The sequence below is a fragment of the Trachinotus anak genome, unplaced genomic scaffold (genome assembly GCF_046630095.1).
Source record: "Trachinotus anak isolate AG129_WGS33_773 ecotype Australia unplaced genomic scaffold, CSIRO_AGI_Tana_v1 ptg000019l, whole genome shotgun sequence".
Lineage (NCBI taxonomy): Eukaryota > Metazoa > Chordata > Actinopteri > Carangiformes > Carangidae > Trachinotus > Trachinotus anak.
Window position 1 is genome coordinate 14,412,961 of NW_027273870.1, and position 13,204 is coordinate 14,426,164.

The 13,204-nt window shown below is 42.1% G+C and overlaps 1 protein-coding gene across 1 annotated transcript in view; it reads right to left on the bottom strand.

Moving 5' to 3' along the window:
- Positions 1-13,204, bottom strand: part of LOC139636056 (uncharacterized) — a 43,327-nt gene that overhangs the window by 4,430 nt on the left and 25,693 nt on the right. Inside the window, exons 14-16 of the mRNA XM_071503729.1 lie at positions 10,315-10,450; positions 8,364-9,403; positions 3,311-3,653 (exon numbers count right to left, since the gene is read on the bottom strand). Of these exons, the coding sequence (XP_071359830.1) occupies positions 3,311-3,653; positions 8,364-9,403; positions 10,315-10,450 (1,519 nt within the window). The remainder of the gene's footprint in view (positions 1-3,310; positions 3,654-8,363; positions 9,404-10,314; positions 10,451-13,204) is intronic.

Sequence of the window (13,204 nt, forward strand, 5' to 3'; positions counted from 1 at the left end):
GGTCCAGGTAGGACAGCATCAGGGTCTGGTCCAGGACCACAGCCCATCTATTAGTGACCTCATCACTAAGGGACAGGTACAATGGTAGAAACAATTCTGCCAAATCTCTTCTGGTGGACATGTTCCTACAGTTGTTTGGTATATTCTGTCACATCAGCCAACCAGGCTCCAGCTGGACAATAACAGACCAGAATGTGAGACTTCAAGAAGTTGGGAGGGCATCAGTAGAGGGGTTGCGCCATATTGGAAATAAATAACATACTATATTTATATGACATGCTATATTTTTTTCTACAATATGAAAAAAAATACAGAAATCTTCATCATGATTTGAATGCCTGCTCATAGTCAACATCAACATCATCAACTGGCATATCACTCACTAGCAATAAACTCTGGTGTATCCAAGACCCCCTAAACCCAAGTAGATTATGTTTTATCATTTTACATTTACATTGACTCACAGACTCTTTCACCCAGAGACTCTCAGTGAGGTTCATCAGTGAAGCTTCAATGCAGTAGGAGACCTTGGTATAAGGACTAATTTATACATCTATTTAATAATTGAAGGCGATCAGATAAAGAAGTGAACTGAAACTGCATTCTGGACCACCTGTAAGGGTTTCACAGTGATTGAAGGGAGGCTTATCAGAAGAGCACTGCTGTCCAGGTGAGAGGTCACCATGGTCTGGACCAAGATCTAGGTGGAGGACTGAGTCGGGTAAGACCTGATATTTCTGATCTTATATAGAGTTAAGTGTCACGACCAAGAAACAGAGGCAACATGGTTAGAGATGGAGAGCTGGTTATCAGATGTGACACCCAGGTGAGAGAAGAGGTGAATTTGATGTTGATACCGTGATATCACACAGGACTCCTCTTGCAGATTAGTCGAGGAAAATCAGACTGTGCGAGTTTTAATTTTGTATCAAGCAGAAAAAAGGCTGAGTTAATTTGTTTATTTGCTTTTATTTGACTTTGCACGTCCTGTGATGAGACTATTGCTCATTCTCACATTGTGATGATGAGGCTCAAACGATGTAATGAGCAGCCTGTTGTTTTGTAGACCCAGATCAACAGTGTAAGAAGTACAGGTCATGACAACCTCACAGTGTTAGACAATGGTTTGCTGTTCACTTCTATTATGCCTGTTGGTGTCCAGATGGAGCCATCTTTCTCCTCTGTGGCTCAAGTAACCAAGGTCTTAGAGATAAGGATGCAGGGCCATGTAGAACTTAGAGGATGTGTGTAATATGTAATGTTAATCAGGTAAGATCGTGTGACAGTGACCAGGCTAAAGTGACCAGTAGTTTAACACATATAGGTTTTGACTATAGTTTTGTCTTATTTAGGTAAGGTACGGGAAAATGTTGCAACCATGTACATGTTGACCTACTATGGATGCATGGATGGATGGATGAACAGATGGATGAATGGATGGATAGCTAGATGATGATAGATAACGGATTGATGATGGGTGGGTAGATGGATGGATGGATGGATGAATGCATGAATAGATAAATGGATGCTTTATTAACCCCAAGGGAAATACAGGTATCCACTAGTTTACACAACACATATAAAACCCACTGTCCACCAATAACAGTAGCAGTAAGAGGTTCAGACACAAGGTTTATCTGTTATTTCAATGACTGATCAGACAGGAAGTCCAACTGTACGGACGGCGTCCAAAATCAAAACCATTATCGCAAAACAGTTTCCAGTTACACATGTTGTTACAATGTAAGAAATAGAGATGTTCTGAAATGATTATTTCCTTCCTGATACCTGAACCTGTGTACCGGGCGATAGAAAGGAAACCGCTGCATTAAAAAAATGAGTTGAACATCCGTAGTGTTGGAAAGCTCAAGTTAAATTTATTATCTGTAACTTGTCCACATTAAAACGTCCCACAACAATTAGACCTCTAGTCTATATGTTGTTGAGTTCTTAGATCATCACAAATGTTTCCATCAATTCTCAAACAGAGAAATCTGTGATTTTAATGGTAATGTTCCGTTTCATTGGTCACCTGTCAAATTGATGTCATATCCTCTGTGCTCATGTGTCAGTGTTGTGTTTGTCTGACAGAAGTTCAAATTGACTTTAATCTAGTTTGAAGTCACAATTTTAAGATTAACTTTTTACACCTTGGTGGTTTTCAGCTCTATATTTGAACCAGATGAAGGATTTTAGTCACTGGATGAAGTTATCAGAGAAACACGCTGAGTAAATGTTAGACAGCTCAGCTCCCAGTTGATCAGAGACGTCCTGTGTCACTGTAGAGCATCTGTTAATCATTGACTTTAAATGTGAAATAGTTTTATTCTGTGTTTTTACTGGTTATAATCAGCTGGTCTGTTTGTTGTCGAGAGGAGGAGACCTGTCCTGTACCACTGACACTGAAGGATCCAAACCAGGAGGAGACAACTATTCCCATGATATTTCACTCCCACGGTATTTCATGACGCCACCCAACCCTGTCTTTTTTTATAGTTGTGACTGAGGGACCCTTAGAGGCAGAAGTTACAGATTGTGTGTTTAAACACTTTGTAAAACATGAACAGACATAAATCCCATAGAACCTATCTTTTATTATCTAATTGGTCATAAAAAATATAATAATAAATTAAGTACAATAAATAACACTTCCCACACTAGTGCCACCCCTAAAAAATTAAAACATTACATACTGTACATGTTGACGTTTTACTGTTGGGGCTCTCCAGTGTAACTTGTTGCCAAATTGCTGACACAGCAAACGTTTACACGTTTTAATAACTATCAACTCTTCTATGTTGCACTATAACAGTAGCTGACTGTGGCTGCACAGCAAAACTATCTGTTAGGGTACTATTTAAAAGCAAAGAAGAAGAACTGATTTCTGAAACTGTTGTTTTATCACGGTGTGAAAATACAACATTTATTAACAAATTAGGTGGTATCTGATCAGTGCATAGACTCCTATTCTCTCCAATACAGACAGTGTTTTCAGCAGTACCAGAGGCATTTCTGATATTAGTATCACAACTCAAAGAAGAAAGAAAGAAGACACTGCAATGTAGTAGTAGGCTGTCATATACAAACACATTGTGGTAATAGACAAGTCAAATACAAACACAGAGTTGTTTTTCTCTAGTTAATGTTGGCCAGGTCCTGGCACGTTATTTGTTTGCTAAACTTAGAAGACGTGTTTAGACCCTAAAAAAACATACACAGAAAGATAGACATTTAATGTATGTATATGTATGTGTGTGCAATGTGTGTTTGACTGAAGAATACTGATGTGGTTTGTTACAGTAGTTCTTACCGGTGGACGGTGATGACTCCCGGAGCCTGTCCCCGGGGTTGATCTGGATCCTCGGTCGGCCGCTGTTCATGGCGCTCTCCCGGAGCCTCCTCTCGGCGTTTCCCCGGGCCATCTTCAGCTCCAGTAGATGCAGCTTCCTCTTCAGGGCTTTGTTCTCCCTCTGGCACTGGGACATCTGTAAACTCACCACGGCGTAGTCATCATCCACCAGCTTACAGATCTCCGCCACCGCGGCGTTAGCCAGGACCTCCATGATGGAGGCCAGCTGGGTCTGGAAGGCCAGGCGGCTGGACATCTTTCCTACAGTCGGTGGCTCGCAGGCCGCTCCGTAAGTGAAAATACAGTTTTAGTCCTCTGGTAGGATTAGTAAGTGTTGTGGGTTTCGTCAAAATAACAGCAACAGTGGAAATTCAACGTGTTTAAATGCTGAGGAGGTAAAGGACGGCCAAACTAAGCTAGCTTGCTTCTCCTATGTCTACAAGCCCCGATCGCTTACATGTTACGTCATATCCGGTTAATCAAGCGTTACCCAAGGTACAGGCTAGATCAGACCTCATGTTAGATAGATAGATAGATAGATAGATAGATAGATAGATAGATAGATAGATAGATAGATAGATAGATAGATAGATAGATAGATAGATAGATAGATAGAAACAAATTTAAAAGTTTATCAACAGAGTTCAACATAGGCATAAATCTATTAATAAGTCTATTGCACAGCAGTAAGTGTTACCAGTCACAGAAGCCCTGGTAAGTGTAATGGAAATAGAAATAGTTTATGTCTTTATAAGAATTCATCTTCTTGTTTCATGGCAAATTACTGTAAATTAAGATGGATGCAGCCTCCGTGACGTCAACTACAGGTTTCTGAAGCTCCGAGTGAGCTGCTCAACTGTCACTGTCTTGGCAGTGCCTGACTCCACATAACTCCTGGCTAATCCAAAAGGAAGGCAAAGAGCTGGGGTGTGTGTTCAGCTTGCACATTAAAAGTTAAAGGTCACACTGTTTTTACAGTCTAAAGCAGAGAAGAGAGACTTCTCTTCTCTGCGTGATGAGGTCAGTCTGACTGAAATGTTCATACAATCGTTTAAATATTTAACAGTGTGTGGATAATTTTTCTAATAAAACAGAGGTTTAGTTTTTATTCCGAGTTCTGGTCACACAGTCTCCTGGTGTTATTCTGAGCTGCAGTTATGAAGAAGAGAGTAAAAGCACCATCACTGTCAGGAATCAGAGAAACTTTAATCATCATGATGTAGTTATTCAGTGTGATGGAAGCTCAGTTTTTAAACCAGAGTAACACATCGAAAGCTTGCAAGAGTAAAACAATTCCACTAATCTATAAAACTACAGTATCTACTGCTCCTTTGTCACTTTATTGTAACTCTTTTGTCCCTTTTAGGATGCTGTAGGAATGATGACTTAATTTTCCAGTGATCTATTTGGTCTGGCTGTTGACAGGTTCTTTATCTGATCTTCAGATCAGCTCAGGTTACTATGGTGATCCACCATGTTTGCCATAGTGATATATCCCCTTTACCATGGTAATATACCCTGGATAAAAGTGAGCCAGCTTCATAATACCAGGCCAAAGAGAGCTGTGGTACAGGCCCCTGTTGTCAGTGGGAGAGAGGCTGTAGTGTAACCTTTGACCTCCAACTGATAATGGTCGACTTCTGAGGTTGTTGGATTAGTACAGAAGCCCTGAAGGCAAGTGCTGGGATTTTCAATGTGTTTGTGATTGTTGTACTTATTTCAGCCATGCGAGGCTTTAAAGAAATCCCCTCCCAAAGTTCTGAAAGGCAAGCATCATTTTTTTTCTTTCTCCTTCGCTTTTTGTCAGGATTTTTTTTATTTGTTGTTGTAATACTCATTTCGGCCACAAGAGGCTGAAGTGCACAATTACTCCAGTCTAAGTAGGACTAAAATAATTGATGTTTTCTTCTGTGATTTTTAATTTCTCCATGTACTGTAAACAGATGGCACATCACATCACTCTCATGTCTTTCTTTTGGGTAGAAATGTGTTTTAATCGGCAAAGTCCTTCTGCCAGAGGCTTTAGGAGGTCAGGTTAGATTAATATAAAGAGCTACAAAGTAATGTGTGGATTGGAATGGGTTAAGCACAGGACTCTCGTCCAGGAAACTATGGTTTGATTATATTTATTGACCTGCTTAACTTATATTTTCACGTTTTGTTTCTCCCATTGTAGCAGACAAAAGGGAAACAATAGAGAAGTGTCAGTCAACAAGAGAGAGGGAGCAGTAAACAGCCTCTTCCTGCTGATTTTGAGTGATTATTGTGAATCATAATCTGGCCATGGAGAGCACTGACAGAGATCCCAGTGGGCCGCCACATCGGTGTGTCTGTGTTTACCATCTCAGTCTGTCTCTTCAGTAGACTGCTGTTTGTCATTCAGGCTGCATATTTTGTGTGGAAATGACCATCGGCTGGCCTTACCAGTACACTTTGTGTTAAAGGATGAAGAATTGATCATTTATCAGACTATATCTGGATAGATATAGTCTGGATGGATATATATGCACATTGTCTTATGACAGTTGACAGGTCAGCTGATGCTTCTGATATCCAGGTATGACTGCATAGACTGTTAACTATGTAATGCATATTTTACACCAGACTACCTTACCTGATGTTTAGCTTAATGGAGGAGTTAGGCTGCCCCCCGTGTTGAGCTGTTTTAATAGTTTAATTTCACAACAGTGACAAACAATGGCAAACAGTATCCTTACCTGGTTCCCCACAGGGCTCTCAGTGTGGATTTGTTACAAAAGGAGGCAGTGACAAGGGAAGCTGAAGAGGAAGGGGCTGTGACTAGTGTGCATCTTGCGCTCAGGAGGTAGAGCAGGTCGTCCATTAATCAAAAGGTTGGTGGTTCGATCCCTGGCTCCTCATCAGTGTATGAGTGTGTGTGAATGCGTACTATGCGTAGATGTAAGTGCTGCATGACTGTGTGTGAATGTGTGCTTACATTGTAAAGCGATTTGAGTGGTCAATAACACTAGAAAAGTACTAAATAAGCAGTCAATTTCCCATTTAGAATAGATGCCATGGGGCAAACTAAAAAACTTGAACATAAAATTAAAAAATATATATATTAAAAAAAAAAAAGTCTTGCAGAAACAGAGGCCAAATGACAGGTGCTTGAGCACCTCCTGAGCATTACCCGAGGTCTGCCTGTGCATGTGTCTGAATTATATACATTTTGCACTTTTATTTGTGGCATAGACTCACCCTTTTTTTGTATCACTGCTTAGGTGAATCAGATGAACACATACTGATGATCACTTCCCCTCCTGCCATCAGGTTTTTTTTTAACAAAACAAATGAGTCTGAATTATAGATAAGTTTACATGCATAGGATCACGGCACAGAAATGATGCCCACTGCACACCCAGGTCCATTGCAAACCATTTACACGTTTAATGATACCCATACATTTTTAACCACTGGAACAGGTCATGAAAGAATACTAAAGGACAAAGTATTTGTTATAGCTGTGGAGCCTACGGCTAGTGCCAATGACATCCAAACACCAACACGTACAAACACGACTCTCTGATAAATATGTTTTTACTTTACATATTTTTACAGTCCATTGTTCTCTCATTGAGAACGAAAAGTGATTGGGATCAAGAGACAGTTACACCTCAGCTGAAAGAGGGGGTTTACATATTCTGACCTCACTGCCCCGCTGTGGAAACAGACCTCGGGGTCAGTCTTCTGGACAGTAGCACATTACATCTCCCCATCTATGTAAATACATACTGTATACTGACAGCTAGTGTGACACACGTAATCATTAAACACTGTCGTACATGAGAAGGTGCAGGCCTGCATTATGAGATTTATTCAACAAAGTGCCAACATTTACCATTCAACAGCAGAAGGCCACTCAGTCATGACACTGCAGCTATGTGAGTAACAGAGGGGACTGTGCGTGATGAACACATCATGACAAACAAGCTGTGTGTCAGCGCTCCCTTCCAGATACAGCCCCTGGCTTTAAGGAAGAGTTACTGAACATTTAAAGTGCTTCAAAAGAGGAGTCTTACATTTTGGAGAACATACTTTCTTGTCATCATCATTTCTGAGCATACAGTACAGAGAGAGAGAGGCCCATTTGGTTCGCCTACATTAGCAAAAAGGACCGGAGGCAGGCATAAGCAATTAGCTTGTTAGCTAGCTTCATCAAAAAACAACTCCCAACAACTCCAAGGCAAGCTGAAGCTATATCAGAGCAGGTCTAGACCGTACTCTATAATCTTCTCAGTGTGTGCATGTGCATAAGTGTGTCTGTGTCTGTTTGCATGTGCTTGCATGCGTGTGTGTGTGTGTGTGTGTGTGTGTGTGTAACAGCACAGTGTGTCCCGCATCACATTTCTACTTGTTTCATTTCTTCACACGTTGAAGACAGGAAATACAAACAGCTTTGGAGTTGTTGGAATGCGTGCCATTCTCTTTTCACTCAGCTAAGCTAACTTTGCTAGGCTAACTCAGCTAACAGGTTCCCCTGCGGTACCAGCAGCTGTAAAATAAACAGAGACTGGAGATGAGAAACCACAACAGATAAGGCAAGGTCTGATCAGTCCAAATGATCAGTCCAAATGTACTAATATCAGTTTTGAGTCAGCTCATTATTAAACACTTCAGAGCAGCCAGGTGCTCAGAGTAAGGTTGTGGTTATCCTGCTCAGTACACAGTACACACTACCACCAGCAAAACTGACCCAAGCTAAACCACGAGCCTTTGCTCCTGTGTTAACTGTTAAACCAAGTAATGGCGCTCTGCCACAGTCCACTGTGAAACAAAGAGTCAAGAAAGGTTCCGAGAAAACGGGGAAATCCACCTTAAAACAGAATCACATTACTGCTATGATCTAGGACAAATATCAACTCTACATGTGATCACAGGATGTAGCCTTCTCTGGTTTGTTCGTGCTTATTTAAGATGCATCAAATCCCATACTAAGGGATTTCAGCGATCAAGTCCAAGCTGTGTGGGGATCAGTTCTACGGCGGTCAGTCTACAGGCCACACTGGGACTGCTGCCGGTGTCTGCGCACGCTACACATCTGGCTGAAGGACTGTCCGCAGCGTGAGCAGCTGTAGGGCTTCTCCTGGGTGTGGACTGTGCGGTGCCTCTTCAGGTGGCTGGACGAGATGAAACTCTTCCCGCACAGCGTGCATCGGTAACGCCTCTCCCCGGTGTGGATGAGGAGGTGGACACGCAGGTTGTTGGGCTGGGCGAAGCCTTTTCCACAGTGGGGGCAGGTGTAGGGTCTCTCCCCTGTGTGCACTCGCTGGTGCAGCTCCAGAGCAGCCCCGCTGGGGAAGACACGGCCACACACAGCGCACACCACAGGGTCTTTAGTAGCTGCAACGCCGGTCCTGTAAGGCCGCCTCTGGCTAGTTGTGGCAGAAGAGGGCGCTGAAGGGGGAGGGGGAGGGGGAGGAGGAGGCGGTGGAGGTGGTGCGGCTACGACAGTGGCAGCGGCGGCAGCGGCAGCAGCCATGTCAAAGGTGGCAGCGAAAGCAGCCATTTCATGAGCTCCACCGGTGAAGAGCATGGTTGGAGGGCCGTCCAAACTGTCCCCTCCTCCCTGTGAGGGGAAGGAGGCAGATGGGTGTCCAGTGTCTGTGTTCCCCAAACCCAGTTGCGCTACTGCATATGCTGCACCAAGATGGCTGACCCGCTCCTGCATCCAGGCCAGGTCCAGGCCCAGGCTGTTGAGGCGGTCAGGGCTGGGCTCATCTGACGCCACAGGGGCCGGCAGCTGAGAGGAATGAAGTTCTTCTTCTGTGGTATCGTCTGTCTGGATCTCTGGCTTCAGAGCACCATCTGTCAGACTTCCTCCGAGTTCCCTGTGGGCGGCTTCGAGGGCCGGGACCCCCCCACTGCTGACTGTCAAACTGTTGCCCAGAGGCTTGGTGGATTTACGTTTGGCTCGAGGTCTGCAGGTCAGGTCCATCGTGGTGTCAGTGGGGGAGGAGGAGGACTGGATGGTGGAAGAGGTGACACTCGTGTCCAGAACATCACTGGGGGGGGTCTCTTCACTGGGCTCCAGGGCTGAGGAGGAGCAGAGAGCCATAGAGGGACAGGAAAGGAAACATTACTGTTCTCAGTACCGATGAGGTCTGACAGGAAGACTGCAAAAATAAACCAGACTCAGGGACAAGGGTTTAAGTTTTAAACTGATCTCTTCCTCTATGTTTTAGTTTTAAACTCATCTCTTCTTCTAGGTTTCCTACTCGGTCCACTCTACTCCAAAGTCTTCAGCCCCTACAACAGAGACTTTCAGAAATGCTGCTGGACCCGTTTTAGTCTAAAACTCTGGGGTTTTGTAGTCTGGACGGACAGAAACAGAGACCTTTGGAAATGATGACGTAGACACCCAGGGTCACTCCCTGATTGGGTCTTATCAGCCTCGACTACCAGTGGTGAAAGCAACATGGATAATGAATTACAAGTGTTACTGACCTTGTTGTTTTTGCTAGCAGCTGTTGTTCAGTTAAATTCTGTATTTTAACTCTACAACTGTCTTTGCTGTTCCTCCTTCAGAGGATTTATTGCAACTAACCAACTGCAGAGGAGACAATCTGCTTCCTGTTTACACCGGCTCACACATGCTCAGTGTGGGTGAATGGTCATGTGATGTGCTTTTTGAGGCGTGATAGTCTGGACGGAGATCGTTTTAATTTTAAAATGAAAACATATCAGTGTGGACGAAGCCACAGGGTGCTAAGTGAAGCCAATAGCAAAGCCTGTTCGAAGGCGTATCACGTATGAATATCTGACGTTTACTGAACTTGTTTAAGACGACTTTGACCTGATTAGTCGAGCTGAGGTCAGTTAGCTCAACTGTGCAGGGCGGCAGGTTTATGATTTACAGTGATGATGAGTGAACTTCAGAGGTGGTCTTTCTTCATATCCTTCTTTGTTTGTGTTCAAACCTGAATAAACCAATAAGCCTCACTCACCTGTGGACAGGCCGCACTCCGCCCTGATGTTCACCTCCACCTTCAGGTCCAGGTTGCAGTCCTCTCTCTCCACCTTCTCCTGCTTCACCAGAGGCAACAGTTTGGTCTCCTCCTGCTGTGACACAGTGAGAAGCAGCTGCAACACGACACATCTGCATTTATTGTTCACCACAAACACAGGTGGGGAGTAACCACTTCACTTAGCTCAGTTACATGTTGCATGTAGCAACTTTCTACTTTTACTTTGAGAAAAATCCTTATTTTTACTTTTGGATACATTCATCACATTTCTCGTATTTATTTATAATTCTATACGTTTTTAGAGATGTTAAGAAACTGGTTGTCTATTGATCCCAGGTCTGCTGGCTCCCACTGCAGTGGGTGATTCACATGAGCCTCCACCAAGGTTTTTATCATCCTTCACTAAAACTAAAAGATTAATAAAGGGTTAGGGTTAGGGTTAACTAACCCTAACCCTAACCCTAACTGGATGTGAAAAATCATTTTCTTTAACTGAAACAAAAATTAAAACAAGGCTTTATAAAAAACATAATTAACTGAAACTGTGTCTTGATTTTAAAAACTAAAAATTAACTAAAAATCAGATCTTTCCATTTTTTTCATTCATCAATCTGTGGTGTTTTAGGTGGATATGAATCTGTTGTCCTGGTTTTTAACTGTGTCACATGGAGCAATATCTCACATCTGATTGGCTCTCAGTGTATGACCAGTATATGTGACCTTCAAAACATTGACTGTGTTAATGTTTCCCAGATCAGCAGTTTATGTTCAGTTGTTGTTGTTGTCAACGATGTGCATGAAGGCATTTGGTCACTGAACGCACTCATTTTTTTGGTGAAGAAAGAACTAAATATATCTGTTTGCAATTAATGAACATGAATGTCACACACCAAAAGGTGGTAGTAGTGACCCAGAAAGCTGTTTACCAAACACCAAAATAAGACCAGAAGAATAAGATCTGTTTTTTTTTTTTTTTTTTGTTAAAGATCCTCTATAACAAAAGATGACCCATTATGAGTAGAACAATTGGTATGAAGTGGTATACACTGCCTGTCTAAATGAACGTGGTTGTGATTGCTTGTTCATGTCTAAACATATCAACACAACACTAGATATAGCTTGAATTTTTATCCACAAACTTAATATCTGATCAACGCAATACACCCCGTACAAGATCATATCAGTCTAATAATACTATGATAATAATAATAATAATAATAATAATGTTTTCCCTCCAAAAACATTCAAATGATAATAACAGTCATAGTATTATTAAGCAAAGAAATACAAGTTTCAGAGAGAGAGTGAATGATCATCATTAAGAAAGAGTCTGCAAAACCAAATCTCACCTGACAAATACAACATATGACAAAAAAAACCTAAAACTCACTGATAACAACAGAAACTGATAAAAACAAAACATTTTTAAAATAAAAACAAAATCACGCGAGCAAACCTGCTTTAAAAACTAATTAAATCTAAACTGAGACTGAAAACAAAAAGCCTCCACTGTTCAAACAGCTCTTACAGTCATTATTCACTGGTCAAAGTCAGAGAACTGAGCTTGTCTGACAGAGGGCAGTAAGTGTGTTGTGTTTGTGCTTGTGAGTTTAATACTACAGTTTATAACACCCTCATCTCACTGCTCTGCTCCATGCACGTTGAACCTTGTCATGTGACTAATAAAGCTTTGAACTGCTGTTTAGTGGTAGCATCACTTATACCTGAAACATCAAATACAATAATATCATCTAATATTATATATATTAAAAAAACATAAAATACAGCAATATAATTACATCAGAAAAACCTCTTCCTGTTGTTTCTTCCAGACTAGTGTCAGGAAACATGGTCACAGTCTACTTCCTGAATAATGAGCAAAAGTGTTCAACCACTCAATGTTAGAGGGAAGGACATTGAGGTGGTGCACACTTGAACCATAAACTGGACTTTTCCCTGAACAAGGATGCCATCTACAGGAAGGGGCAGAGCTGGCTCTTTTTCCTCAGGAAGCTCATAATAATCATAATATCTGGGTATTGCAATATTACATTTTGGATATCGCCCAAGCCTAGAATATACACACAGCATAACATGCTTTAAAACTGCTGCTACTGCTCCTGCTGCTTCCATCCTAATGTAAATGTGAATATTAGAGATAACTGTGCGTTGATGCTAATGTATGAACGTCACGTCATGGTGTTTCATGTAGTCTGTTGAAGAGAGACAGAGAAGAGAGGAACCAGACGCACACGTGGACACAACTCGTACAATGTTCCAACCACAGACCAGAAGTGAACACACCTGTATTTAACATGTCACATCGTTATCTCCTTAGAGACTGATTTGGCTGCCTGTATGATCCGATGTGGATGTGGTGGACTAACAGCTGATCTGTGTTTGTCTGGAAGGAGAACAGGGAGCTGGGACAATCAAACTTTAATGACACCACAGCATTTACTTCCTGTTATTATAAACGTGGTCTATGCTGAGTTGATTGGTCATAATTTAAAATAGAAGAGGACGAAGAGTGTGATTTCTGGTAATCTGATCAGGAGACGATCAAGATGACCGTAAATACAGTGTATGATCACCTGAGGAAGAGCATCTGTGGTTGAACATCATCATCATCATTAGACACAGTGAAGGAGGCAGCTCATCCTTCTGTCTCACATCTCTCCTGTGTTCGGCTCCCTATAAAATCCTCCTCCTCACCTATAAAGACATGAATGGAAAGACACCAATGTATCTTAAAGAGCTTATAGTTCCCTATTACTCTATCCTCCCCCACCCCCTCTTTCTCCTCTTAAGCCCAACCTTTTGAGGCCGGGTTTACCTTAATCTGGTTCTGTTGGAGGTTTCTTCCTGT